Source organism: Phalacrocorax carbo, chromosome 5 (assembly GCF_963921805.1).
Source record: "Phalacrocorax carbo chromosome 5, bPhaCar2.1, whole genome shotgun sequence".
NCBI lineage: Eukaryota > Metazoa > Chordata > Aves > Suliformes > Phalacrocoracidae > Phalacrocorax > Phalacrocorax carbo.
This window is the reverse complement of record NC_087517.1, coordinates 41,121,920-41,149,863: the sequence shown is the minus strand read 5'-3', so window position 1 is coordinate 41,149,863 and position 27,944 is coordinate 41,121,920. Positions and strand designations below refer to the sequence as shown.

Here is a 27,944-nt window from a genome sequence, read left to right as displayed (position 1 = left end):
GCACTGGCACAGCACTGGGTAAACCTGGCCTTGATAAGCTGCTGATACACCTGTGCCAGCCAGCAAGGCACCAGGAATGGAGTCATGTAGTGCATGGGAACAGCACCATTGCAACTTGGCCTTCAAAGACTGCACACAACTCCTAGCTTAACCTGGGCAGGAAAAGGGGCAAATGGCCCTTTCTACCCAAACCCCATCTACCCTGCAAAAGAGAAGGCCATTCAGGGCCCAGGTAAGCAATGTCCATGAAGCGCAGTTGTTCCCAGTCCAGCAGGTGCTCTTCTTTTTAAGAGAGGCTGTAGAGCCACAAGCAACTTTTTCCGCAGCCTTTATTATTGTTAATTGTATAAGAAATGCAGCAAGTTTCTCAGCCATTACTGAGATTGTCATCCCCACGTGCAATCCAACCACCAGAGTCTGAAACTGGACCCTTCTAGCGCTGATGGCACAGCCCTGGGCAGACCAGGGGATCACCATGGACAGGAACTGAGAGCAGGCATAAACCCATGTCTGTTCTCCATAGAAGATCAAAATTTTAATCACAAAAATCAGCATCAACCTTCCCAAGGAATGAGGATGGTTACAAGCAGGGTATTAGGAGACAACCCACTTTTTCCTTCCCTTCCAGCACCAGATCAGGAGAAGGGTTTTCCTCTCACCATCCCTTGTACCCCAGCACACAGACGTGCCTCACCCAGAACTCCACTGGGGTGTCACGAGAAGAAACTCCCATTGTCTCCAGCATCCTGAAACAAGAAGCAGAGGAAGGGTCTCTCACTCTGCCCATCCAGCTCCCACCTGATGCAGGGCAACATCCACAACCAGAGATAAGCCTCTTCCACCCACAGCACTGAGGTCTTGATGGCAGATGCTTCCAACACATGCACAAGGGTTGTTCTGGTGAATGAATAAACTAGCAGGCACAGGGAGGCCTCCCATCCCCAGCTTTGCAACAGGCCCTTGCTGTGGACCAATATAGCTCAAGTTGCAGCCTCTGATATTTTCCCTGCCCTCTGCTAATTGAGAGGGAGGCAAAGAAACTCAAGACACCTCTGACATGAGGATGCGTGGGTTCATCAGTGCAAGAACACCATACAGCTACATGGACTTTAAAGTCAGCTGACTTAAAGTGAGGTCAGTTGTGCTGTGAGCAGCTGAGGATCTGCTCTGACAAGTATCCATCCACATCTGGGGGGAAGGAGGGAAACATATCACTGCACAGCTCACTTTCAGCTTTGAAGGGGTCCCTACAACCTCACTCTTCATTCACTGTGCAAGAGGCGTTTTCCATGTCCTGCTCATTTTCCCAAGCAGTTTTCTCACCTCTTTTCAGTCTCTTGGAGGAGGGATTTTGCAGCTTCGGGGTCATTCTTCATAAAGGCTTGATATGGAGACACAGACTCCAGGTAACCAACCACGCCAGCAACTGTCATGGGAATTTTGTCAAAGATATCAGTGATTCTAGAAGGGAGACAGGGAAGAAAGGAACATTGGTAAGTTAAATCTCAAAAGCAGTGGAAAAAGGACAGCAGATTGAGGTGGTGGTGAATGAAATACTTGACACCATCAGAGGTCCCATGGATGGAAACAACATCCCATTATGGCATTTGGTGGGTCAGGAGCTCTAACTGATGCACTATGGAGAAGCCAAGATGGTCCCAGGGACCATCTAATGTAGCCTGTGACTTGAACAGCCCTTTCAGCACAGGCCTACCCACAGAGCCCATCCCCCTTCAGCAGCCAGGACACTAACACCTTTGCAACACTGCTGCCAACACATCCTTTTTGCCTGGAGAGTCAGTCCCTGCACCACACCTCAGTGGGGAGGAAGATGCCAGCTCCTAAGTGGTCTGGGGCAGGTTCTCTCTCCCTCCAGTTTTCCCCTTCATCTGTGAAGTCACCTTCACAGAAAACTCAAATTATCATAAACCAACAAAAAAATCTAACCCAATTCTGCCTTGAGCAGGAAGGGTCCTTGCAGCCCCTAGACATTTGCTGGCCCAGCATAGAGCTGCATAAATCTAATGGAGTGGAAATGCAGACACATGGATCTGTCATGATGCAAAGGCATTTGCTGAAACCCAGCAGCCACCTGCTCCAGCAAACTCCAGCTCCCTTCTGCCCTCGCTGGGCCAGTGGCACAGCAGCCCCGCTGAGGAGCTGAGACAACACCTCTATCCATTCCCGGTGCTGTGTTGAGGAGTTTTTGCTCACCTCTTCTTGTCTGGAAACGGCAAGGCCTCAAAGATCTCTTTGTAGTCTTCCAAGACAAGTTTTATTCTATTATGAGAGTATTTCAAAAGCAGGTCCCAGGACTGTAAAGGCAGCATATTAAAAAATAAACCCACTTGAAGCTCTGTTTCTGCTTAACTCAGGTTTGCTTAGCCCTAGATCAGATTCATTCATACATGTATTTTTTTAAAAATACTCCTTGCATTTAAATTCACCAAAATCCTGTTCAGTGTCAAGAATTCAAGGACCCTATTTTGTTATAGAGATAAGGGTTCTGTCCTCTACACTGCTGTTCCTCCTAGTGGAAAGTCTCCTTTTAGTGAGTTGTTAAAGCACTCATTGTCAAGAAAGATCACCAAGAAAACCTCTTTCCAAGCAGTTTCTGCTTCCCATTCTTTTCACTGTGATCAGGGTGACAGAAGTCTTTCACGATACCAGCCCCCCAAGTCTGCTCCGCAGCCCTTCTCAACACACGAAAGTCTGCCCTACTAGTTCTGATGTCCCCCTTCTCTCCCAGGCAGCCCCAGCACTGTGTGGGAACCACTAACACCCCATCTCAACCTTGTCCTTGCATTTAACCATCCCTCTGCCCCATCCTGTAACAGGAGTCCTCTAGTTATATGCCCGAACACATTGCTTTTCCTCTCTGCATCCAGGCACTACACATTTCCCCCTGCCCAGCCCAGGGGAGGAAGCCCCAAGGTTTAAGTTTCATCATCTCACCTCCCTGAAGACTTTGGTCAGGTTTTGGGAGCAGTTTCCATAGCGCAGACTCATGTCCACAGTGTAGGTGCTGATTACCACGCAACCACCTGGCTTAACCACCCGGTTCGCTTCTCTCATGAACTTCTCGATATCAAACCAGTGCGCAGCTGTAAATGAAGTCAGGAGGTCCACCGAGGCATCCTCGAATGGCAGCTCCTCTGCAGGGCAGACGCTGGAAGGGGGAAAGGGAAAAAAAGGCAGTGTATAATATGGGAATTAAGGAGTAGGACATGAAGTCAAGTTGATAATGAGTGTTTGGAATGACACAGCTACTGTAAATTTAGGATAACACCCATTCACACCAGAAATCCCACCAAATGGTATTGTCTTTGGTGCCAGCTGGCTCTTACAACAATCATACTCACAAAACACCACCTCTGTGCGAGGGCCTGAATTTTGCCTTCAGCTGAGATCGCTGCCCCAACACTCACAGGTAGGAGACATTGGGCAGGGAGGGGGTGTCCCTGGCCTCCTGGATCTGCGCTTCGCTGATGTCCGTTCCCACCACCTTCTTGAAGTGCTCTGCAAGGAAGCGGGTGCCTTGTCCAGACCCGCAGCCGACATCCACCACCAGTTCAACAGGGTTTGCCCTCTGCGGGGAGGAACGGATGCATCTCAGCGGGCAGCCACCCAGTTTCTGTGCTTTTTACCCCATTCCTTCACCCAGTGTCCACACAGGAATGGCCTCAGCATGGCACAACCCCTGGAAAGGCCCTTCTACGCCCACATCTTGCCTTATCTTACATCTATTGATTTATTCTTCCCCATAGCACCAACCAAGGTAACACTCCCAACAAGGTAAATACTACTACTCACAAATACTACTACCTTGTTTTTTCCTACAGCCTGGCCATACCCAGCTCACCTTTTCCTGTAAGTAGGCAAGGATGGTTTGCTGCAGCTCTCTGCCTGGTGCGAACCTGTATTTCTGGTAAATGGCTGCATGCCCTCTCCCCTCGAACATCTGGGTGGCCATGCTTGGGTGACCTCACACCTGGGGGGAAGCAGCAAGCCAGGTTTGTCACTACAGGATCAAACTCTTCCTGCTGCTTTGGCCTGTGACCACAGGTGCTAAAGTCTCCAGCTCCTGGCAGGGGCCTGGGGAGGACTTTGTCCACGAGGCTCCAGCAAGGGAGCGTGAGCCTGCTCTCCCAGCATCCCTCCCACAGGTGTAACTTAACCGCAGAAGCAACCCTGCAGCAACTGATAAGGGAAAACTTCCTAGGTTTTTGAACTCTTCTCCTTATTCCTTTGTTCTCCCCACACACCTGGGTGTCTTCTGAAATAAGTCACCATTACAGCTGGAATATCTGTGAATTTGGGGGACTGAGCAGAGCATCACAAAAAAACCTAACAAAGTTTAGTTTGTAGCTTTTTTTTTTTTTTAAGAAATCAGCATTTTGATGTTAGCAACACAATCACGGCAACTCCATCCTGTGCTGTCTGAACCGTTCAATTTTTTTTCACCCCTTCCTGCCCCAGAGATGCTCAAAATCTCCTTCAAACGCGGAGCCCCGCTAAGCCCACCACCCAGAACCCCGCGCAGAGGCAAGGCTGGCGCCGCGGCAGGGCCCCTCAGGCCTCCCGCCAGCTCAGCGCCCCCGGCCCGGCCGCCGGCGCCGCTTTCCTGCGGCGCGCAGGGCTCCCCCCCGCCCATCCGTTCAGTCCCCGCAGGCCGCCACAGAGCGCCCGGTCCCTGCGCCCACCAGGCAGGGTCCCGCGGGCCGAGGCCCAGCGCCTGCCGGCATGCGGCTCTCCGCCCGCCGCAAGGCTCTCGGCCGCATCCTGTTTATCTCAGTGCCCGAGCAGGCAGCGTCTGAGACAGCAACAGCTCCGTGGGCTGATGACAGACACCCCGCCCCCCCCCGGAGCCTGCCAGAAGGACACCCTGCCTCATTGACAGGCAACGGCATCTTCTTGCACGCTCGCAGAGAGCAAGGTGGGCCAAAGGACGCAGCAACAGCGTTTGCCAAGCGGCACACAAATATCCACCACCAGGCAATAAAGTGTTAATATAACTTGTGACGCAAGAAGAGATGTGAGCTAGGCAGTGGCTTAGCCAGCTCCAGACTAGACACTCCCAACAGCGGGCAGCAGCCCTGCCAAATCCTGTTTGGAGGGAGTCCTCCAGGTGCTTTACCTATGCTCGGAGAAGCCCCCTCCCACCAGTGAGCCGCCCCGGGCAGCTTCACCCCTCCTCTTACCGCCTGCAGCCCCTGCCCGGAGCTCCTCCCAGCGCCTCCCAGTTCAGAGCTCCGGCTAAAGGGGAAGGCAGGCGCCGCCCCCAGTGCCGCCAGCCCCGGGCGGTCGGCCGGGGCCCGGTGCTTCCCCCGTGAGGTGGGGAGGGAGCGAAACCTGGCAGGCAGCTTCCAAAGCCCCCATCCCACCGAGGCCCTGGAGCCTAGAGCCCAGCCTTCGCCTTTACGCAGTTTCTGTGGGCGTTAATCAAAACGCCCACGAACTGGGGGATGCTCAGCAGCCCTGCGCGTGCCGGGAAGCAGACGTGAAGGCCAGCAGGTGCTGTGAGGTAGCAGGAGAACAGGATTCAAACGCTGCAGGCACCCAAAGCCATACTTACTGAGGTCTGGCAGTGCTGCAATTCCCGTCCTGTTATCCAGCAGAAAGAGAAAAAGCATAAACAGAGCCTTTGTAACCCCAGCACTAGCTTTAAGAAGACAGAGCGTTGGTATTTAAGGACTAGGCAAAGCCCCTCCCCTGATTTGTGGCAGGATTTTACCCCTTCACGCGCTAGAGTAATGCTTATTACATACAGCTGAAGCCAGCAAAGCCATGGTTCACTTGAAGCATGTTCACTTCAGTTTGTATTTTGCACAGCACTTGTGAATCTCTGCTAATCAGCACAGCCTTTAAGCCTCTCCTGATTTTAAGAGAAATCAGTGGAATGTATCCAGGGGACAAAGATAGAGGCCACCTTGAAGCAGTTTGCTGAATCAAAGCACAGGTTGAAGTTTCTGGGCCTGTGTCCTGATGAAATCATTTGGATAACCTGCTGCATAATTGTCTTGGTGCATCACTGCACCGAGATAAGACACAAGTACCAAAGGTCCCTGCGTGTTCATAACCTGAAGTGTCCTGCAGCATCTGGCAAGTGTCCGGCCTGTTTGAGGTTTAGATACCCTAATTTTGCCTGTACTTTGCTGAGAACATGAATGCAGACAGGAAGGGATGATGTCCTGGGTTTCAGTCACCTGCCCTCTTCCTAACTCTGCGGTACCCATAGCACGGGCTGCTCTCATGGGCGATATGCAAATGACATCTGATTATCCTCTGGGTACAGCTGAGACAAACACACACCCACAGTAAAAGAAAATGTGAACCAGGCATGGGCTGTAGCCCAGTCCTTTTCTAAGCTCTCCCAGCCTTTGTCACACTGGATTCAGATGCCTTTGACTTCCTACCCCAGCTCTACTCTATTCCCTAAATGACAGTTACTCTCTGGTGGCCCTGCATCACGCAGCAATAAATTGATCTCCTCAACCTTTGGATTGCTGAGCCTTAGCCCAAACGCTAGTTATACCCCAGGCATAGAGAATTGGACAATGTCCATCATCCCTACCAGCCCACTTACTAAATCTGGGGGCTTTAAGGAATACCAAAGCACCCTGGGATCTTCCCACCAGCTTCTTCCCCAGACTTACAGACCCTGAGGATTTAAATTATATGGCGGGTCCTGAATCAATAGACCTCCAAACCCTAACCTTAACGCAGGAAAGGATAATGTGAGATACTGAAAAAGTCACTGTCCTCCTTCCTACCTGACAGCCTTGGAGCTTGGGGACATGTATTTAGGGGATAACTACACCAAGGAGTCAAAAAATTCTATAACCAGCAGGCTTCTGCTCGCTAGGAACAAATAAATATGGTGACAATGTCCCCGCCCTGGACACCCTCCCACCAAGAAGGTAGTGGTGATATGAAAACGTAATGGGACCACCGCACCCAAGGGGAAATGGGCAAAACATTCAAGGTGCCTGCTCCACAGAGCATCACTTCTGGCTCTGTCACCGGGTTATTTACACTGTGAAGAAGCCAGTGATATTTCTCTTACTTTGTGAAGAAAGTTATTTGCTTTTAAGACCCCAGGAAGGCTTCGGCTCTCAAGAGACTTTGTCCTGTTTATTTGTTCTCCGATGGAAAAGGGACAAGGTTTATTATCACAATAAAGGGATCAGAAAATACTTGGTATTTCTAAAAGGCTCTTTTTAAACCTAGAGGGCTCAGACTTTAAAGTAATGAAGAACATAATTCTCTTAGCTTTCAAGCATCAGGGCATGGGATAAAGTCTCCTTGTAGGGAAGGGATTCAGCTGCAAATCAAGGATGTCTCAGCTGATCGTATGGCTGTGTCTGCTATAGCTGTGCCTCCAAGTCTTGGCTGGGATTGGGGCTGTCCCTGCCTGCTTCCTGGCACCTGCAACCCAGAAAAAATCAGTGCTCATGTGAAAAGAGAGCCCGGGTCAAAGAGAGACCCAGTAGATCAACCAGCGAGGGAGAGGGGAGGGAGAAGGGAATCTTTGCGGTGTTGACTATTTTGGGGAAAGTGCATCCGCGCCTGTGCAAGTGAATGTCAGAGTCAATTGCCGGATCCTTGTAACAGCAGCGGATGTGTCAGCTGGATATTCTTGTGCTCAAGCACACAAAACGTTGGAGAAGAAATAAAGGCAGGTGGGGGCAAGCTCAAGGGCAGATGAGAAAGTCTGTGGAGGCAGAGCATCCTCGACTTTGAAATCCTACCTCCCCCCTTAGCTCATCCTGCCATAAATCTTCCTGTATGAATGATTGATGCATGGCGCATGGGGGAGCTGAAAGCCCTGGCTGGGAGCAAAGCAGCAGTGCTGGGATCTTCTGGAAACAATATGAAACAAATCCTTCTCCCATGATTTCACTTTTCAATTTAGGAAGATGGGAAGACTGATTGTGGAGCCGATGAATGAAATTAAATTAAGAAGTCAGGTGAGAATCTGTGGTGGAGCATGCTGACATCTCCTGTTCCCCATGCAGGGACCGGAGGGTCCTTTTTCAGAGCCTTTTTTTGAAAGCTTATCATTTGAAAGGCTTATCATTGCCTCCCATTCATCTGTAGGGCCATTGATCTCTCATTACCCGATGGCCTTAAAAAGACCTGAGTGTCCCAACTCACCGTGGTGGCACCGCAATCCAGCGTTGCAGCCCTCTTGGCTGAGTGGGCTCCCAAAGTGGCCGATGCGAAAGTACCAGATGGTGATTTGGGTGTTTGCAGGCACAGCTGGTTCCTGACAGGATCACAGAATCACAGACTGGTAGGGGTTGGAAGGGACCTCTGGACATTATCTCGTCCAACCTGCTTGAGCAGGTACACCCAGAGCAGGGGGCACAGGAATGCGTCCAGATTGGTTCTGAATATTTCCAGAGAAGGAGACTCCACAACCTCCCTGGGCAGCCTGTGCCACTGCTCTGGCACCCTCACAGGAAAGAAAGTTTTTCCCATGTTCAGGTGGAACTTTCTGTGTTCCAAGTTGTGCCCATTGACTTTTGTCCTGTCATTGGGCACCACTGAAAAGAGTCCAGCCCCATCCTCTTGACACCTGCCCTTTAGATATTTATAAGCATTGATGAGATTCCCCCCTCAGTCTTTTCTTGTCCAGGTTGAACAAACCCAGGTGTCTCAGCCTTTCCTCATAAGGGAGATGCTCCAGCCCCCTGATCATCTTCATATCTCTCTGCTGAACTTGCTCAAGCAGTTCCCTGTCCTTCTTAAACTGGGGGGCCCAAAACTGGACACAGCACTCCAAATGTGGCCTCACTAGGGAGGTCTCATCAGCTTTGTTGTGCTGTCAGCTTTTGCTGTTGAAATTTGTTGCTGTCCGAAGTTCCTAATGCAGCAACTTGTAAGGAGGGCTGGACCTGGGCAGGAGAAGTAGCCCACCCATATTTTGGCAGGGGGTTTCCCATCCCCTTACCAGAAATGTTTATTTTTAGACACCTGAGAGCAAGCAAGATCTCAGAAAGAGATGGAGGACTCTTGGGCCCCAGTGCTTTTCGGAGAGCATCAGATGTGAAGACACCTCAGCCAGCCCTTCTGCAATAGCTGAGAAGCACCAAGGACCTCTGCCTCCAGCTCCAGCCCCTGCAGCCAGGTGTCTGGAGGTTTCCCACCTCCTGTCTCCTCTGGTGGATACAGAATTGGAGAGGGGAGACAAGTCCATATGGGAAGCCACCACTGATGCTGCCTGGGTTTGTGTGAGATGGTTGCAGTGCCTATGCAGTTTTGTTGACTCCTCCTAAATGTGCCCCAGCTGAATTCCCCCTTCTGCCCCTGGCTGCTTCTCCACCCTGGCAGCAGTCTGTGAGCCTCCGCACTTGATCTCCCCGTGTGGAATAACCATCAGGGAAACCTCACTAGGGCTGGATTCAGATGCTACGAAGTCCCTGAGGCAACTAAATGTTCATTTAGGGCATTTTGTAACGCTGTTACAAAGTGCTTGTGCCTTGTCTAGTGCAGAGCTTTGCTATCCAGGCATCTTGGGCATCCAAGGGACCATAAACTCACTGGTGATGAATTAACAAGCCCTGGAATTAAAAAGAGGGGGAGAAACATGAGTGCAAATTGATTTTATTTCACCTTTCCTTGTGTGCATGCGCTGGGCAGGAGGATATAATTGTTTATATTATTATATCTGCTGGGATAAGCAAAAAATTCAGCGGTGTCAGGAAGCTGGTGTACTAAAATGACTCTGGGACATGTGTGGCCAACCACACTTAGAGCAATTGCTTTGGGGACTGGATGATGCTTGATGGTCTGTTCTGAAATGTAATCAAACCTGTGGTGATTAAACAAGATCCAGGGCCATCTTAATTCAGTGTTTAAGTTATTTTCTTCTTCCCTGAGGTCTGAGCTAGGCCTGATATAGAATATTCATTGTAAGAAAGGGAGAAATATAGGGGAAGGAAGCAATCTTTTAGGCTCTTCTTCCTCCAAAAAACCCTGTGCTGAGAGATGGCTGAGTCCATCGTCCCGTGCCCATTTCCCATTGCGGTTCCCAGGATCACAGCCCTGTGTCCCAAAAGCCAAGTGGGAAGAAACCTGGAAGCATAGTGGTGCAGAGGATTGGAAAAGGGGGACTTCTGCTTCCTGGCACGCTGCAACAGCCAGCGATGGCCCGTTTCAGCTGGGGCGCGAGGGCCGGAGGCCGCAAATGCAACACACTGCGTTGCGTTCACAGCCTCCGGCCCTCGCGCCCCAGCTGAAACGAGCATCAGGGAGGATGCAGGAGAGCATGGGAGGGTGCAGCAGCATGCAGGAGGGTGTGCGGGGATGTGGGAGATGCAGGAGGATGCAGGGGGGTGCGGGAAGATGCATCAGGATGCGGGAGGGTGCCGGGGGCTGCAGGAGAGTGAGGATGCAGGAGGGCGCAGGAGGAGACAGGGGGCCTGGCCCTGAGTCAGGCCGCTCCGAGCCGCGGTGGGAGCGGCCGCTGGCGGCGCGGAAGGCGGCGGGGGCGGCGCGGCGGGCGCGGAGCCCGGCCCTGCCCCGCTCCCTCGGCGGCGGGGGCGGCGCGGCGGGGCCGGGGGAGGGGCCGGCCCGCCCAGCCCGGCTCTCCGGCGGCGCCGATGGGGCTGGGGGCCTGGCTGCGCTCGCTGGGCGGCTGCTGCGGCTGCTGCGGGGGGGAGGCGGCGGCGCCCGAGAAGGAGCCCTTGCTCAGGTGAGACCCCACCCCGTCCCCCTCCCTAACCCCCGGCCCCCGCGGAGGGACGGAGCTGAGCCCCGCCGCCTTGCGCAGGAGGAGGGATGCTCCCGCCGGAGGCGGGTTGCTCGGTCCACGGCCACGCGTGAGCCCCTCTTCACCCCACGCCGGCACTCCTCGGTCCCCAGAGCCTTTTCCCGCAGTTTGGCTGCCCCATCGCGTCAAGCCATTGAGCCCCACTTCCCCCTAGAACGGTTCCCAGTGATTTTACAGCGACAGCTCTCCGCGGGGAGTTGGCCGTCCCTGCGAGAGGGAGCGCGGCGAGGCGCCGAAGGGATTTTCTCCCGGCAGTAACAACCCGCTTTCAGTTCTCTTTCCGCCGGGGTTGCCTTGCCCTGGGGGCCGGGTCGCTTCTGACACCTCGTGGCGCGATGCGCGCCGGACTGTTGGGTGCCATGGGGGTTTTTTATGGTAAAGTTTTAGCAAGCGAACCAAGAGTGGCATCTGTTGGGTGCTTCCTATGCGCCTCTCGCCCTAAGAACCGTTCAGCTTTTGTCTTTCCACGGTGGGCTTTCAGTAGAGGAGGCCGAGGCGCCGAACAAAAAGGGTGGCTCGGTCTCTGCATCACTACGCAGGGGGTCGGGTCCCACGGCAGCTCCGTGCTGCGCAGAGCTCTGCTGCCGGGCCGGGGGTGTTGGAAAGGAGACGCTTGGACACTGCTGGAGCCGGCTTTCTGTGAAAGCAGCACGCGTGCTGGTGTGTGTCTGACGAGAGCGGGTTTTTCTTTCCCCCTGTCGATCGCATCTGTCTTGTGTATGGAGCTGTGAGGTTGGAGGCAGATTTTTGTATGAAAAGGTGAAGCCCTGAGTTGTGGAGAAGAGGTGTGCACTGTGTGCAAGCACGTAAGGAGGTTTTGCACGTTGCAAAACATACATGGCCGGGATTTGCAGCACCTCTCCCTCCTTCCCCAGCTGCCAGCTGGGGTCCTGACCGCTGCCGAAGCCCACAGCAGGGACCCCAGCGCTGGGATTGGGCAGGGACGGTGCCCTCCCTGTGCCATCGGTGGGACAGAGGCATTTCAAGAAGGAGGGGGGAATGCTTTCGGTGTGGCCTACATAGGTATCAGGTAACAGCAGGGCTTGAAATGTCCCGATTTCATGTTGTTAAAGCAGTCACCTAAATAATAACCAGATAATCCTGAGCATGGGGCCTGCAGCCCAGGAAATTGGCATTAACCTAACGAGAGCCGAGCACACGTGCAATGAGCCTCCTTCCTGCTGCCTTGCCGGCCGGGGTGGATGTCCCTCGCCAGGCACCTTTCTTTAGTAACATGCCTTCGCCGGCGATCCAATTAATGCTGGCTATAAGTAGGAAAGTCTGTATAAATGCTGGGCATTGAAAAGACGCCTGCTCTTGCACAAGTGTGCCAACATAATTAATCCAACAGCCTAATCGCTGGCTTGTCCCTCTTTGGGAGGATTTTTGGCGTGTGATTTCAGAGGTGGGACCTTGCAGGAGCACACTTGCTGTATTTTTAATTTTACCACAGTGTTGTTTGAAATGAATGACTTGCTTGAGATTTCAGATCTTTTAGCTGAGTTTTGGTTTTTGGGAGCTGATTTTGCTACTGAAATGTTGACTTTATGACTTTTCACCTTATTTTCCCCAAGCGGAGTGGTTGCGGCCTCAAAAATCTGACATGTCAAAGAACGAAGCGGTGAAGAGGAGGTAATATGTGTATAATTAGGTGCATATATTACCTGAGCGTATACGAGGCTGGCTGCAACCCGTGATGAGGCCAGTGAGAGCAGCCAGCGCTGTGTGTGGAGGTGGGGATGGAGCATGGATGTAGGCACAGCACTAGTGCAGGGCTGGGAAAAGGAAGCCCAGCCAAAATGCAGCAAAGCATCCAGGCTGCCTGGCTGTCTCTCAATGTGGGAAGGTGGGTTTGGCTCGGATGGTGTCATCAAGATGCAAATAAACTGAGAATTTGGGCTCTGAATCCTGAAATGGGTTTCATCTGGACTGAAAGCCCCTTGGAGCAGAAATGTCTTGATGATGCATTAGTGGTCACCATTTTCTGGATAAAGCCCAGAATGTGAAATGGTCTGAGGCCCCTCTGGTCCCACGGAGGGTTTACAGTCCTGTAACCTGCAAAGCAGGCTGCCATTCATGTGCTCCTGTTTTTTCCTCGCATTTCTTCATTTTAAATGTTGCTTTGGAGTCCAGCGTGCACTGGGGATGCTTGCTGTTGGCAGAACTCTTCGTGCTTGTATGGATTTGCTGACTCCTGGGCACTGCCCGCATCCCTTACAGGCTGCTGGATGCTCTGTGCCGTGGTTTGGAAATAGAGTGTATTGGGAAGCGCCTTGCAAGCTGTGAGGGAGCGGCTCGTAAAGGCTCAGGCGCGTTGGTGTTACTGCCAAATATTGGGTTTTAAAGTAAGTCGGATGTTAAGGGTACTGGTAAGTCACTGAGTGGGGAAGAAGCTTGTCAAAGGCAGGATGGGACCGAACTCATGCTGTTAGCACGGCTGGCTCCTGAGCAATCCCTTCCAGGCTGGGATCCTGCCTGCTCCACGTTTGAAAAACGGTCTAAGCGAATCCATGCTGGCTCTGGTGTAGGAACGGCTGAGTTATGCCATCGGCACCCTCCAAGTTGAGTTTGTCTGCTTGTCTTTAATGAGAGATTATAAGAGATTATCTTTTCCCTTATTACCTGTTGCTCAGGTTTTTGGCTTGTTGAAAGTCTAATTAACCTTCCTGCAGGAATGCTGATGTGAATGATTTTTTTTCTGCTTTATCTGTGTGCCGGAGCTCCTCTTACCATCTGTTTTATGGCTTGGCGTCACAGCTAAAGTGCCTGCAGTGTTATCTGAGGTTTCACTGGATGGGTTCCTTGCGAAAGGAATGGGGTTTGGGTAGCAAACAGAATAAACAGTGGGTTGTTCTAACAAGAAGTGAGCAGGGATTGCCACAGGATGGCTGATGAGACTGTGGGTAAGACCAAAAATACTTCCCAGTTCACATTGTTTTTCTCAAGCGTCTGGACCTCCTGATTAGAAACATTATGGAAATAATCTACTAAAAGTTCTCCCAGGAGAATTAAATAATACTATATTAAAAAAATGCACATCCCAGTAGCAACATAAATGCATAAGACACAGAACTGCCACCACTGCAGAGAAAAGCTCCTTGCTTCAGCGGGGAAGTGTTCCCAGAAGATGATGCTCTGCTTTGCTGACTGCTAAGCAAATAAAGCCAGGAGTTCACAAGCAGGTTGAGGACATTTCCATCCCCAAAGTAAAGATGGGCTACGTGTCCTTTCTGTGCCTTGGCACAGTTCCTTGTGCAGCTCAGTACGTTGCCATACCTCTCAGGTAGGACCTGCCAGCGTGGGTTTCCCCCTGTGGGGATTGCCTGCTTGATTCAGTAGGGTTTGGGCTGCTGGGGAGAAGACAGAGCCATGGAGTCACACAGAAACATGGTCATGGAGGTGGGACCTCTGGAGAGCATCCAGTCTAACCCCTGCTTGAGCAGGGTCAGTTGGAGCAGGTGGCCCAGGACCTTGTCCGGTTGGGTTTTGAGTGTCTCCAAGGTTGGAGACTCCCCAACTTGTCTGGGAAACCTGTGCCAGTGTTCACCCACCCTCACAGTCGTACGTTTTTTTTTCTTATGATTGAATGGAATTTCCTATATTTCAATGTGTATCCTATCATGGGCCACCACTGAGAAGGGTCTGGCTCCATCTCCTTTCCTTCCTCCCATCAGGTATTTGTACACATGGATAAGATCCCCCTGAGCCATCTCTTCCCTGGCTAACCAGTCCCAGCTCCCTCAGCAAAGGTGGTGCATGTTTTGTCCAAAATAAAACCCTGCCCAACGGCACTGCCTTTGAGGAGAAGCGGGTAGAAGCTGCTTCTTTGGCCAAGAGGCAAGGGAGAGGCTTTGCATGCAGCTGTCCCCTTGCCCGCAGCTCAAGGTGCACCCCTCTCCGCACAAAGCCTGTGGGGACAGATTGTGCTCTTCGTATCTTGGCACAGTGGCAGGGTTAGCTGGGCAGAGAGAAGATACCCTCTGGAACTGCTGGGATTTTTGAGTCTAAGTTAATTACAACTGTTCCCATGTTAAACGTGGAGAGGCTGGGGGGACTTGCACAGGGTTTGGGGTGGGAAGGCATGATGGGGAGCAGGGCAGGGGGCTGCAGGAGCAACAGAGATACCACCTTTCATCCTCGCAAGTGGACACTCTCAGTTCCTCCATCCTAGCTGCTCAAATAATATCTGGTGTTTTTAGCAAATTTATGTGTCTGATGTCTTTGGTCTTATGGCAGCACTGCCTGGTTTGAACCACGGCTTGCATGCTCAGGATGTTTGCTAAGGTGAAATACTCTGCCTGCCTTCCCATTTCACCCTCCTCTTCCTCCTCTCTCTCCCAGTCAGCGCACTGGGCTGCAAGAGGTGATGCCACAGAAATGGGCACTTTACCCTGGGAAGGTAAAAGGAGGCAGTGTGATGCTGCGGTGGCTAACGCTGCCTCGCCTCTCCCCCTCTCTGCAGTAACAACAATCCTTACGCTTCCTTTGGAGCCACGCTGGCACGAGACGAGGAGCAGAACCTGTGGAGCACCCCACACGACATGACCCACACGGAGGCGGACGACGACCGGGTGCTGTACAACATGATTGTGGTTAGGAACCAGCTGGACAAGGACTCGGAGGTGAGGCGGTGCTGTTCCTCATGCTTGGGTTTCACTGCAGACCAAGGCTTGGTGCTTTCACTGGATGCTTTGGCAGCACCCTTATTTAAGCACCCATTAAGCCGCTATAAAGACCCCAAAGTCCCACAGCGTCACACATGTAGGCATTGGGTCCTCCCATCTGCTCCAACACCCTCCAGATTTTATCCTTTTTCTGGTGTGGGTGCATCTGTAGCCATCTCTTCCCTGGGAAGCTCAGGGCTTTTGTGCTGAGCTGGGATGTGCAATGCCCTTGCAAGCACCCTCCTGCCAGCACCCACAAACGTGTACTGGTAGCACTGGGACCCCCAGCTCAATTTCCTAGCTTCGCAGGCTGCTTTTTTTTGTCTGATGTTTCCCTGGTTTGGCCTTTCCGTGATCAGACTGGCATTAGACCTGCCTGCAGCGGTGTTTGCCTGGCAATGCCAGTGCCTCAAGCTGAGCTGCTGCTCCAGTGACGTGTCAAGTTAAATACTTCTCTAATGGGTTGTACGGCAATTACGGCGAAGCGGAGAACTGGCACAGCTCTTAGTGCAGAAGGGAAAATTATCACTGTTACATAAAGGCTGTTTTGCAGCCCTGATTTCCTTTACTAAAGCACTTCTATGCAAAGGAGATTTTGGTGGCCTGATTAGAAGCAGGCTGTAGGAAATAGTGACACATTCTCCCCTCTCTGCTTGCTTTAAGACTTCAAAATGTTTGCAGGAAAGCCTGGAGGCTTCACATTTAATTTCAACAAGATCCCACTTCATCCAAGAGACCACAAGACTCTCCTCCTGTGATAGTCCCCCCTTAAACCACAAGCTAGCACAGCTTTCCTGAGAAGCCTTAAACGCCAGAGGTACAGCTGAGATCAAAATTACAATTTTTAAAACTTAAAATGAGATAATGTAATCCTTGTATACAGTTGGCCAGAATCTCCATTTAATGTTTGGGGGTTTTTTTTTTGGTGGGAATTGACTTAATCATGGTATTTACAATGGATGGGTTTGTAACAACATTTTCATGGCCGCACATAACCTTTACAGCTATCACAGCTAGAACTGAAGATACCTTCTTCCTTCCCCACCACTGCTTTCTGTGTCTTGCGTTTGCTTGTCTTAGAGAAGACAAGGAGCTTCATCCAGCCCAAATTGGCTGAAGGAAACAAGGACAGCTCCATTTAGGGGGCTGCACCGGTCCCGGGCTTTTCAGAGCTGGGTGTACTTCAGGGCAGCAGTGAAGTTCCTCATTTCAGCCCACACCCAGACAAGTGGCCTTTTAACTTGATTTAGGGCTTGTTATGAGGCAGGCTTCCTAAAAGCTATTATTATTTATAAAATGGTATCATAAGTGGATGGGCTGCTAAAAAGATAGCTCCTTGGGCAAAGGAGCATCGTGCGTCAGCCTTGCTCGGGTTGCAGAGAGCATCAGTTGTGGGTGAGCAAGAGAGCGCTCCTGTGCTTGCTTGTCTTAAACCCAATGTGCCTGCCTGTCCTAAATCCAACGCTTTCTCTCTGCCTTTGGCATGTCCGTAGGGTTTTTAGTGGGTCTGTGCAGTTACCGTGCCTGCCAGTGAAAAAGGAAAGTACAAAGAGCATGGGGCTTCCTCTCCACAACAAATGTAAGATCACATACCCTGTTTTTTTATGCAGTGCAATTAATAAAAAAGCCTGAGGAGTACAACATCAGGCCAACTTTGAAGAAAGCCAACACACAATATGCTTGCTTTGAATTATGGCACAGTGCCCTTTGCAGCTGGTGATTGCCATCCTCCATGCTGCCTCTCTTTTACAGCTAGGGAAACTGAGGCATGATATATAAGCCTGGCAAGCTGCTGCAGTTTCCAGCTGCAGTTTTTTATGGGTGCCAGAAGAGGGAGGGTCTTGGCTGGCAAAGCCAACATTGCTGTGTCTGGCCCCGTGTGCCGAAATGTCTCCTTACTCCAGTGAGCATTTTAAAACTAGGCCAGATTGAATTGCCCTCCCCTCCTAACGAGGCTTCAGCCCTGAGAGAGAGAAAAAAAGTCTAATTGCAAAACAGCACTGGGCTGAAAAATCCATAAACTGCTTTGGGAGCTGCTCTGCTCCCAGAGCCCCCGGGGAGAGCATGTGGATACTGCAGAACAGGGGACGAAGGAACAGTTTCTTGTTTATGCAGGGCACAAGCGTTAAAAAACCATAGGTCCTTTTTTTCTCTTGGTTAAAATCGGACTGAAAGGAGAACTAGTCCCTGTATTTCTGCCCCTTCATTTAACAAAGAAATTTTGGTGTGCTGTGCGCTTACTGTGTGCTTTGCCATTCCCCACCTTCATCTCTGTAATTTCCTAGCACAGGACTTTGGAAGGATCCCAAAGAGCAGATCGCTCTTTGTCATGTGTGTTTTATCTGTGTGGCACCACTTCGGCCTCAAACCAGTAGCGTATTTTTCTTAATCTGGCTAACACACTTCTGCTTTCCTGTGTATTTGTTTTTTTAAATGGTTGTTCATGTAGTGACAAGGTGCTGTGAGCTAGGAACAGGAGAAGCGGTGGCCTAGAACGCAGTGGTGACATAGGCACAGTGCAGGAGGTCAGCAGGCAAGGTCCATGGTGACTCTCTCCTGGCCTGGGCACCTCTGCGCCATGGATCACTGTAAATCAATAAACCAAACTGTGTATGTGTAGGGCCAGGCATTCCAACACCAAGTGCACCCTGTAGCTCACAGCATTGGTGTCCTCCCTTGGGGTCAGTTCCTTGATCGCACCATGGGGCTGGACCCACACCTGATGCATGCGGAGCCATTTCTTCTCCCTGCTCCCTCCCAGCAGCCCTGCTCTGGGAAATTTGGCAGCTGCAGCCCAAACTCAGTGTGACCTTAGTTTGAGTACGGATGGTGGAACTGCTCCACCCTGCTACTCACTGAACCAGGGCAGCAAGCTCTTCAAAGCCAGAGCCGTGATGTCCTGGGTGCGCCCTCTTTCACACCCACTTGCTTGCCCTGCTTGGTGCTGTATGCTGGGAGTGACAGCTCAGGGGGCCGTTGGCCGTGGTGGAGCCCACTGGTGCACCCAGCCATTGCAAAACCCACCGTGCAATAGGTGCATGAGGCAAGATTTGCTGGAGCCTCCTAAAACCATGAGGACTGAGCAACTTGCAGCTCCACGTTTCTCACTGCTTGAGGCCGATGAGCATGATGTGCTTGGATGCGCTTTTGGAAGCAAAGTGTGGGCAAGGGAGGGTATGTGCAGGGAAAACCAGAAAAGCCATAGCTGAAGGGCTGGTTAAGGGGGCTGGTAAAGCTGATGCAGCCTTTGGAGATCAAAGCTGACATCAAAGCTTTTGAAGGCTGGGGTCAACTTTTCAAATATGGAAAAATATATGTTTTTTTCTGCTCCTGCCCTGCAGGATTGTCAAACCTGTTGTGGTGTAAAGTAAAACCCCAAATTTGGAGGTGAAATGAGGACCTCTAGGAAAAGAGGATGTTATTTAAGACACTGCATAGATATAGGCCAAGTCACTGTTCCGGCATGTACTCTGGTAGTGCAGAGGAAAGCATTTTATGAGGAAGTGGGACTACTGCGGCTCCAGCAAGCCTCCAGTGTTAGCAACAAGAGCTGGGCTTATTGGGCTTTTGTGCGTGGTGTAACAGATGCCTTCCTCCATGAGGACTGGTTTGTGGTGGCCCTGGTGCCTCAGTGTCCTCTGATGGGGTGCATGGAGTTACCCAGCTGCGGGCAGAGAGCCCAGGCTGTCACACTGGTGCTGGCCTTGAAGGACCTGGGTTTTGGGCAGCTGCACTGCAGCTCTGTGAACAGAAACTAAAGGTGGGTTTTTGCATTACAACCGAGGAAAAAACACTATTCTTATGGCTTGTTGTAAACACAGTGTTTCTTTCTTCTTTTGGCTTATTCCTTTGGGAAAGGTGGGATCATAAACATCACTAGCAAAGGCAATTCCTCAGCCTGCATCTCTGCTGGGGGCCTGGCTAGCAGAGCTGCACTGGCATGTTTCTCTTGGCAAGCCTGACAAAGCCTATTTTTCCGCTTCCTCCTGCTCTCCTACAGGATTATTATTTTTTAAACACGTTACAGAGAAGATCGGTATTGTGTCACACTGTTGCTATGGCATAGAGAGGTTATAGGATTTGCCCAGGCTTGGGGATGCTGGTTGGGGAGCCCAGAACTGACCCACTTAATACATATAAAAAATTATTTATGAAATCCTGCATGCCCCTCTTAAAACTGAATCTGATTTAGCTTATTCTAAACTGAGATGTCCGTCGATGGTTCAATGTATGGTGTGAATTTAGAGTTTGTATTTGCTCAACTCCTTCCAGTATGGCCAGTCACAGAGCCAGAGTAAAAACATCCCAGATGTGGTGTGGTACCTGCCTGGGCTGGTATTTTGCAGTCTGTCCCTGATAACTCTGTTTTGACCTGATTTCCAAAATAATTCTTGAACAGAACGGTGACACCAATTGCTTTCAAGAGAACAAAGGAGAAGGCTTTGGTAGAAGATTGCTTTGGCAACATGAGAAAAGCTACCTATTAATTAGGAAATTTCCATATGAGCAGGACAGTGCTTGCTTGTTCTCTTGGCATATTTTTCCCAGAGCTCTCGGTTATGTACCAACCTGGCTTATATTTCATGCCCAGCATTTCCTCACTTCCAACTGGCATTTGCAGATTTAGTATATCACACTAGAGAGTCTGGGGGTTTTCCAGGTAAACATTTGAAGGGCTGAGTGCTCAGATGAGAGAGGCAGAGGGATTTCCCTGCTGCTCCCAGAATATTCTTGACTCATGTGCAAAGGGTTTTGTCAAGCCCCCACTGGTATGTGTTGTGCCCTACTATGTAGGCTTAGAAGGGCAACACTGGTTGCAAAAAACAGAGCCTGCAACCTGCTTTGGTTTCCTGTGGTTGATTCAGATTTGGGCAAAAGGGTATTGTTCTTAAAGGATCGATTTTGAATGCATCAGTGGGATGTCCCAGACCCATAGAAACACCAAGGGGTTTGGTGAAGACCAGTCTCCTGCTGAACTTTTGCAGTACTGTGTGCAAGGAGCCTCCTTGCTGCTCCAGAAGTCACATCTAACTAGGCAAGGGGCAGGACCGGGAACGAAGGTGCACAAGAAATGCAAAGCAAAGCTAAGTTTCAGGAGAGCGCTGCTTGTCCTGTGCCTGCACACAGGCTCAGACACCTCACTGAAAGGGGTTGCAGGGAAGAGCCAGCCCGGGATGTGGCACAGAGGACAGCCCGCTTTGGCCTCGCTCTGCCTGGGGCTGCCCAAGGACAGGTGTGCCCTGTCCTGCATCTTGATGGTGCCCTGGTACGCTGCAGCGGTCCCTGTCACAGCTGCAGCAAGCACTGAGGATGAGTGGGGTTTGGCATGAAGCCCTGGCTGCCTGCCCTGGGGCTGCCCGGCTGTGGGTGCTGAGCAGCCTCAGCCTCATGATGCTGCCCGTCCCTGACCAAATGCTCCCTGATGTGCATGGGGAACATTCTCCCCAAAGTCTCTGATGTTGCCCATTCCTATGTGGAGACGTGGGGCTGGGCAGGCTTTGCTCTTCCTCTGCTGTGTAGTTAAAGGGAGATTATTTTTAGAATAATTTTGGGGATGGAAAGATGCTCTTAACTTCATTTTCCTCACTAAAGCAACACAGAGGACAACCCCCAGCCCACAGCATTTGGGATGTCTCTGCTACAAGGAATCACCTGAGAAAACTCAGTGCTGTCTAAGGCTGATGGAGAAAAGGGCACTAGTCCCTTTGAGAGCTCAGCCCAGAGCTGCCCATCCTCACCCTCATAATCTCTGCTCTCTGTAGTTGCTTTTCAACAATGGACACCAAGTGCAGCATCCTCCTCCCAGCTTTCTCTGGGGAAACATAAATACATTCAGTTCCACACCCAGGCAAAAGAAGTACCACCAAACAAGAGATTCCTTGCCAGGCACTGAGCGTAATTTTCTGTACCAAAGCCTCTTCTTTGCACACTCCCCAAATTCTTCATCAGCAGGACACTGTTAGAGGGTGCCTGAGACTAAATATGCACTGTATTCACTTCTGTAATGCAACTCAGTAACTACGATGTACATGAAAGCCGTAACCTAGATTCCCTTAAAACAAAAATAGACAAGGGAAAACATGCTGCTGTTAATCCAGAGAGAATCAGGAACAGCTTCCCTGCATGCTAAGTACTGCTCGGCATTTAGCTTAGCAAGGAGTCTGGCTTGTTACCACGGCAAGGTGGGGTGGGGGGGCATAAATCCTTGCAGCTGCAAAATCCTTGCAGGATCCTTGCAGTCCTGGCAAGCTGTGTTTTGGGGAGGGGAGCATCTTTCCCACCCCCTGGCTTACTAATTCAGCAGCGTGAAGCATGCCTGGAATCACAGCAGCTGTCTTGATTGATTGTCTACATTAAAGCACTCGTTTATCTCTCTGGGAGGGCAGAGACATGCAGCTTATTTCCCCACCAGCATGCCCAGACTGGTTTGCTCTCCTTTCTGCTTATACTGTGGGGTCACAAGCGGGTTGAGATGTTTCCAAGGGATCCCTGCCAGTGAGGACCATGGCACCGTGCAGTCTTTATTCTCTTTCTTTAAAACTTTTGAGTTTGCAATAAACTTCCCACAAAGCTCTAATACAATAAAACCCCTCTTTTCTTTTTCACTGAGAGGAGCTCAATTCCTAGCTACAAGTTGGTGTCACAGGAGAGAGGAGGCTTGTCCCTGCTTCCTTTCTCTAGCAAAGGGCTGAAGAGGCATTTTGATGCCTTGAGCTGGCAGCCATGTGCCCTCCTGTGCAAACAGAGAAGCTGTTTTCAAGTACTGCTGCAGTCAGGAAAGAGAGCTCTGATCGGTGAAGCTAGCTTGTTGCAAGCAGCAACACAAAGCTAAAAATGAAGGGGATTTTGCTGTCCAGGAGGATGAGCAGAGCAGAGCGAGTGGCTGAAGGCAGAGCTGTGTTTCCCTTGCTCTCCTGACCTGAATTCACCAGTGTCTTAACCCTGCCGGCTGCTTCTTCCAAAGCGTAATCTCCAAGGGGTTCCTGCAGCTATCGCTGAACAACAAGGAAACAGGCTTGTCATTTAATTCTCTGCAGTCGTGTCATGTCAGCCAGGTTCAGGAAAAAAAACACTAAGAAATCTCCAACTCTCTATCAAATCAAGTAAACTCTTTAAGGCACCACATATCAGAAAACCAGTGGGATTTTTAAAGCACAGCCTACCTTCATGGGTATTATTTAACCCCTTTGAACCCAGTGTGTCACGTAGGAAAATCCTAGGGAGGCAGCACCCGTTTATTCTGTGAGAGTCCATTGATGTAATCTGTTGTTGAAAAATGAGGTTAATTAAGGTTGTTAGTGCAGGGAAATTATCTGAGTAATGTTATGACCTGCTGTGTGGATGCTTCTGTAAAAGCATCCTTTTCAGTGTGTGCATTGATTAAACTCACCTAGGAAAAATACTTCTGGTTTTCTTGCAGAATACAAGTGTTTCCACAGGAATGCACGCTTGTACACATAGATGTGTTTAGTTGTGCTGGTAAGACTTTAATAAATAACCTCAAAACCTTTCCCTTTAGATGATGTCCCATTATGCAGATATAAGGCTTGAGGTCAAGTGCAAGCTGTATACAGTGTTTAAGCTGTATAGTTAAGTGGGGCATTAACTCTAGCAACTGGCATCACCAAGAATAGTTATTATGTCAAATGACTGCAACTCAGCCCTCAGCCATCCATGTGCATCCCTCTTCCCTGCTATTTAAAAAGGGTACTCCAGCCTTTAAAAAAAAAAAATATGTTTTTCTTGCTTTCCAGTACTTTTGAAAACCCACCTACTCCAGTTAAATGCCAGAGGGCTGAGCAGTTTGGAGAAGCCACTGTATGTGTGAACAAACTGAGAGCAGTAACTTTTTTTCAGACTTCTAGTTTCCCTTGAGCTATCAACAGCTGTAAGAAAACATGCAATGCCAGTTTAACTGCAAGCATATGAAAATAAGGTATTGCAATAGTTTATAGGAAGTGAGTATTAATATGTGGTCATGCTTTCTCAAGCTGTTAAAGGCCAATTAAGGTATTCTCACAACCTCAGGTTTTGATACTAGCAGGGGTGCCCAGGTTTGGGGTAAAGGGCTTTGGACCAAAGAGATTGAAGTCTCTCAGATGAAGTTCATATTGTTGTCCAGCCTAGGACAGCATCATGATTTCCAGCACAAAGCTGGAATTATATTGCCCCCGTCTGACCGAGGAGACCAATTTGGTCACCAGCAAGGCCTAAGCTAAATTCTGTAATCCAATTTCAGGGTAACTGGAAGCCTGTTTTGTACACGCAGAGATGATACAGAGATGCTGTACCAAATGTCAAGCTAAAATATTCTACACTGGTCAGTGTAATTTCTTCCAGGGGCAACAGCAGCCTGGCCATCGACCTTCACACTGAACCCTCAGTGCCAACATCAGCAGTTCAACTCTGGCTCTGTTTCTAAAAGCTGAAATTCCTAGAAAAGTGGCAGAGACACCCCGGCACACAGATGACTGAGTATCTCTTATCCCATTGCTTTGCAGGAATGGCAAAAGCTCAACTATGATATTTATACCTTACGGCAGACCCGAAAAGAAGTGAGAAGCAGATGGAAACACATTTTGGAGGATTTAGGTAAGCCAGAGGACAAAAGGATATAATTTGTGTGGTACCAGTTTAGAGGTCCCGTGATGGTTGAGGATGGGAATGCTTCCACAAAATCAGGCTGGTAGAGGAAAAAGGGAGGAAAATAAAACAAGGTTGCTGAGCAATGCCATCAGGTGGTGCACATAGCAGCTGAGAGCCTGCAGGAGACTCCCCAGAGCTCAGGCATGGCTGGGAGGAGATGGGTTACCGTGTCACGGGCATGTCAAAAAGCCCACAAATCATGACCGTCGGAAGAGCCTTTCAAGCCCATAATAGCAACCCACTCATCCATTTCAAGCTTCCTTGTGGAAACTTAGCAGGGATAGCTGGGAGTTCACCCTGTTTTTTCCTAAACAAGATAAGCAGGGAGAACTGAATATTCCTTTCAGATTTGAAACACAGATACATCTGTTTTCCTTCCTAAGCCCATGCCAGCTGATCAGAGCTAAATCACCCACTTTGTCTGCTCCTAAGTGGATTTGAAATATTCTTTCATGAAATAAAATCGCTCAACAGTGACCCTGCTCCTACTATTTCCTTGCTTGCAAACAGTGACCTGCACCCACCGGTCCTGGGTGCTCAGCCACTGCTCCTCTGGAGAAGACAGTTTCAGGTGTGACCTGGTTTCCCTAATTGCCTTGCACACAGAGTGTGACACTTGGGCTAAGGAGATGTGCTGTGCTGGCACATCAGCTTGGTGACTTGCATCATGTTCTGGAAGTGGTTGGGAGCTAACGAGAGGAGGATGTGTGAGTTGAGCGAGCTTCTTGGGCTGTTCGAGGATATTATCACTGGGAGCAAAAGAGATGAGTATCTCAGCAGCTCCTGCCCTACCTGCTGTTCTGGCATCTGGATGAGAGGAACATTATAAATTCATAACTAGGTATCAGTGTTCATCTCCACCCAGGTGCTTGCACAGTCTGTACAGACCAAACACGGGAGGGATCACTTGACATCCTTACATCTGTTACTGCATGTTGACAAAGGCTCTCCCACATCTCCCTCACGTCCACAATGGCTCTGGAGCTGTTTTGCACAGGATGGGGAAGCTCAAGGCCAGGAATTGTTTGGCCTTAGTGAAGCTAGACATTTTGTCTAGATCTGTGCTTTAATCATAAGACCACCACTCTTTTCCCATAAGTGTTTTCAGGTGAGGTGCATCACCACCAGCTCCCTGGAGCTGAACAAAGAGTTAATGGTAGCTATTACATTTAAAAATCCCTGCATTCATTCTCCTCTCCCTTTCCTTTTCTGAATACCCTTCCTATAAGAGATGCTGACTGCTACAGGAACAATTACCTGTGCATTCATTACTGCTGCAGGTTTTTTTTATCGCTGTTACCTCTCAACAACATATAGGCGTAGTCACTGGGGTGCTCAGGAAGCCCCGCCAGCCCTGATAGCTCTGGCAGCATCAGGAACATGAAAGAGCTGAATCAGCACCCTGGGTGTGGACGTTCATACAGCTTCTCTTGAAACCCAGCATCAAACTTGCTCTGAATGGGTTCATGGGGTTTTTTCCCCACCAGCAAGCTCATATGCACCCCAAGTGCAGACATGGAGTGTGCCTCAAGGAAACGCTAGTTTGTTTTAGCAAGTAGGGAATGCAGCAGCCCAAGGTAGAGGATGTGTAAGCAACCTTGCAAGAGCCTGGAGGGCTCAGGAATGACCCTGCTCGCATGTTTGACTTTTTTCTGTGACACGTTGCTTTCCCAGGTTTCCAGAAGGAAGCGGACTCCCTCTTGTCAGTGACCAAACTCAGCATCATCAGCGACTCCCAGAACATGGGCAAAGCCCGGGACATCTTGTTAAAGCTCTCTGAAGAGACAAACATCTTCCCAACCAGCTGGGAACTTTCTGAGCGCTACCTCTTTGTGGTGGTGAGTAGCTCTGAGTGTGCCTTCCTCCTCACAGCCCCCGTCTCTGCAAGTGAGCTCAAATGAAGGGGAGTGGATAGGTGAACTGCACCAGAGGATGCTGAAATACATGGTGGCATCTGGGATGTTCCCATCAGATGTTGCACTTGTAGCTTGGCTGTTCAGCCTCCTTGGAAATGTTAGTGCTGTAGCACCATAAATTTTCCCCGCTCCAGGTTCTTTTAAGCCTGTGCAACTGGGTGCTCTTGCAGTCTGTTAACAAAGGGGAAAAAGATGAGACCTGATGCGTGGCTTAATCTGAGAGCAGCTGTGGAGGGAGGACCCTGATGGGGGAGCTGCCCAAAGCAGCCCATAGTGACTGTAAAACCCCCTTGCTTTGGCAGGATCGGCTCATAGCTCTGGATGCTGCAGATGAGTTCTTCAAGATGGCCAGCGTGGTTTATCCAAAGAGACCCAGCGGGGAAAGAGTGGATGATAGCCAGAAGGCCCCGCAGTGCATCTCTGTCATGATGCCCTGAGGACTGTGCCTTGCTGGCGTGAGATGGACAGCGGGTTTCTTTCCCTCCGGGACCAGGCTCCTGTGCCAAGGGATTAGCAGAAGTAGTGCCGCTCCTTGTTTTCCTGCAGAGCCGCAAGTGGGCTGGCTGGAGCAGAGCAAAGAGAACAGCGAGCCATGCCCCATCAGGAGGGCACAGGAAGGCAGATGCTGGCCCTGAGATGCTCCCAAGCAGAAGGGAGCAAGAACTGCCGTAGTATAGCCCCAGTGGGAGACCACTAGCCTAGTAGCATATGTGATAGGCACGAGGGGAACCTGCCGTGCAAGGTGTTGCTACCAGTAGCTGCAAAAGTTGAGATGCCGTTAGTTACAAGCACTGTGAGATCCACATTTCCACCTTCAGTTGGTACATGCCACTGTCCCCTCCCCTCAACCCTGCTAGCCAGGAGGACCAGCGAGGAAGGAAAAATACCTCATTTGTCTACGACTCTGTGACGTTTCTCTGTGCACTGGTCCTCTTCCTCATCCCCAGCCTGTGGCAGCCCCGCTGGGCAGGTCCCAGGGGATTTGGCAAAGAGGCAGGAGCAGTGTGTAGGTGGGAGAGGAGTTAGCACTGGGCAGCAAAGCCTTGGAGCACTGTCACAGCTGGGTGCCGTGTCATCTGCCATTAGCGGTTTGGAGATGTTTGTGTCAGGGCGCTCAGCCGGACATCTTAAAAGAAGGTAAATATTAGGAAGGTGCCAAGGTCATACCTGCTGAGAATATGGCTCCTGTAATATCCTCAGATTGGTTGCCCAACATCTTGATGAATTTCTGAAAGGTTTGGTCTTAATTCCATATTAAAAAAAAACACACTAAAGCTGCATGTACTAGCAATATATATCATCCCTGCGGTTAATGAATATTTTTAATATTCACCCTTGAACACTCCTGATATCTTGGGATTTTGTCTGGTAGTATAGTAAGCAATAATTTTAAAACACTGGATTTGATCTTTTTAAAACAAGTGGAAGTTTTTTCACTGATTAACACATGCTGCTAATTGGCCAGTTGGAAATACGCTGGTTACATAGGACCTCCCAAAACAGCAAACCAGAGCTTTTATTTGTTTGTACCTACAGTGTTTGAAATATGTATGTGTATATTTATGAATTGTTTCTGTATGTCAGTATTCCTGGGAAACATTTTTGTCAACTCAGGACATCAGTGAAAACTGAATTTAATAAACAAAACACATTACAAAACCAGCATTTCTTACTCTCTCTGTAACCCTATTCAGGCAACAACATTTCTCTTGACTGTTGATAGCAAGATGGCTGGGGTATTTTAGAGTGTACTCCTCTGTGACTTATTCTCTGTGTATTTAAAGTTGCCTGTTGACTTGCAAGAGATGGGTCATTTGCCAGTCTAGGGCCAAAGTCTTTGTAGGAGATTATAGGAATTGGATTTAATTTCAGTGGGATTTGGAGGTAGGTGCCCAGTTCCCATTGATTTTTTTCTTTACTTTTTTTTAAGCAGAAGTTCAG

General features: G+C 50.0%; 2 protein-coding genes across 5 annotated transcripts; one reads left to right on the top strand and one right to left on the bottom strand.

The window, feature by feature from the left end:
• Window positions 1-312: 312 nt before the first annotated feature.
• Window positions 313-5,594, bottom strand: LOC104051988 (putative methyltransferase DDB_G0268948). 4 transcript variants are annotated; one of them, XM_064452124.1, is made up of 7 exons: window positions 5,576-5,594; window positions 3,863-3,991; window positions 3,429-3,589; window positions 2,956-3,169; window positions 2,215-2,315; window positions 1,324-1,461; window positions 313-746 (listed from the first exon to the last, which is right to left on the bottom strand). In XM_064452124.1, exons 2-7 carry the CDS (start codon window positions 3,971-3,973, stop codon window positions 656-658), a joined length of 816 nt encoding a protein of 271 aa, XP_064308194.1. In that variant the 5' UTR covers window positions 3,974-3,991; window positions 5,576-5,594; the 3' UTR covers window positions 313-655. The 4 variants fall into 4 exon arrangements, with proteins under 4 accessions (XP_064308194.1, XP_064308192.1, XP_064308193.1 ...); XM_064452122.1 differs by lacking the exon at window positions 5,576-5,594 and adding an exon at window positions 5,202-5,285; XM_064452123.1 differs by lacking the exon at window positions 5,576-5,594 and adding an exon at window positions 4,704-4,780.
• Window positions 5,595-10,577: 4,983 nt separating this feature from the next.
• MREG (melanoregulin) lies at window positions 10,578-27,655 on the top strand. Its single transcript, XM_064452121.1, has 5 exons — window positions 10,578-10,699; window positions 15,240-15,399; window positions 23,943-24,033; window positions 25,762-25,925; window positions 26,306-27,655. The coding sequence occupies exons 1-5, from the start codon at window positions 10,608-10,610 to the stop codon at window positions 26,438-26,440; spliced, it is 642 nt and encodes a 213-aa protein (XP_064308191.1). The 5' UTR covers window positions 10,578-10,607; the 3' UTR covers window positions 26,441-27,655.
• The last annotated feature ends 289 nt before the right edge of the window (window positions 27,656-27,944 follow it).

Excerpts from the sequence above, each read along its gene's own strand:
- MREG (XM_064452121.1), top strand. The coding sequence starts at position 10,608 with ATGGGGCTGGGGGCCTGGCTGCGCTCGCTGGGCGGCTGCTGCGGCTGC. Across the intron at positions 10,700-15,239 it reads GAGAAGGAGCCCTTGCTCAG|TAACAACAATCCTTACGCTT; the intron begins GTGAGACCCCAC and ends CCCTCTCTGCAG. Across the intron at positions 24,034-25,761 it reads ACACATTTTGGAGGATTTAG|GTTTCCAGAAGGAAGCGGAC; the intron begins GTAAGCCAGAGG and ends TTGCTTTCCCAG.
- LOC104051988 (XM_064452124.1), bottom strand. The coding sequence starts at position 3,973 with ATGGCCACCCAGATGTTCGAGGGGAGAGGGCATGCAGCCATTTACCAG. Across the intron at positions 2,316-2,955 it reads TGACCAAAGTCTTCAGGGAG|TCCTGGGACCTGCTTTTGAA; the intron begins GTGAGATGATGA and ends CTGCCTTTACAG. Across the intron at positions 747-1,323 it reads CTCCAAGAGACTGAAAAGAG|GATGCTGGAGACAATGGGAG; the intron begins GTGAGAAAACTG and ends TTCTTGTTTCAG.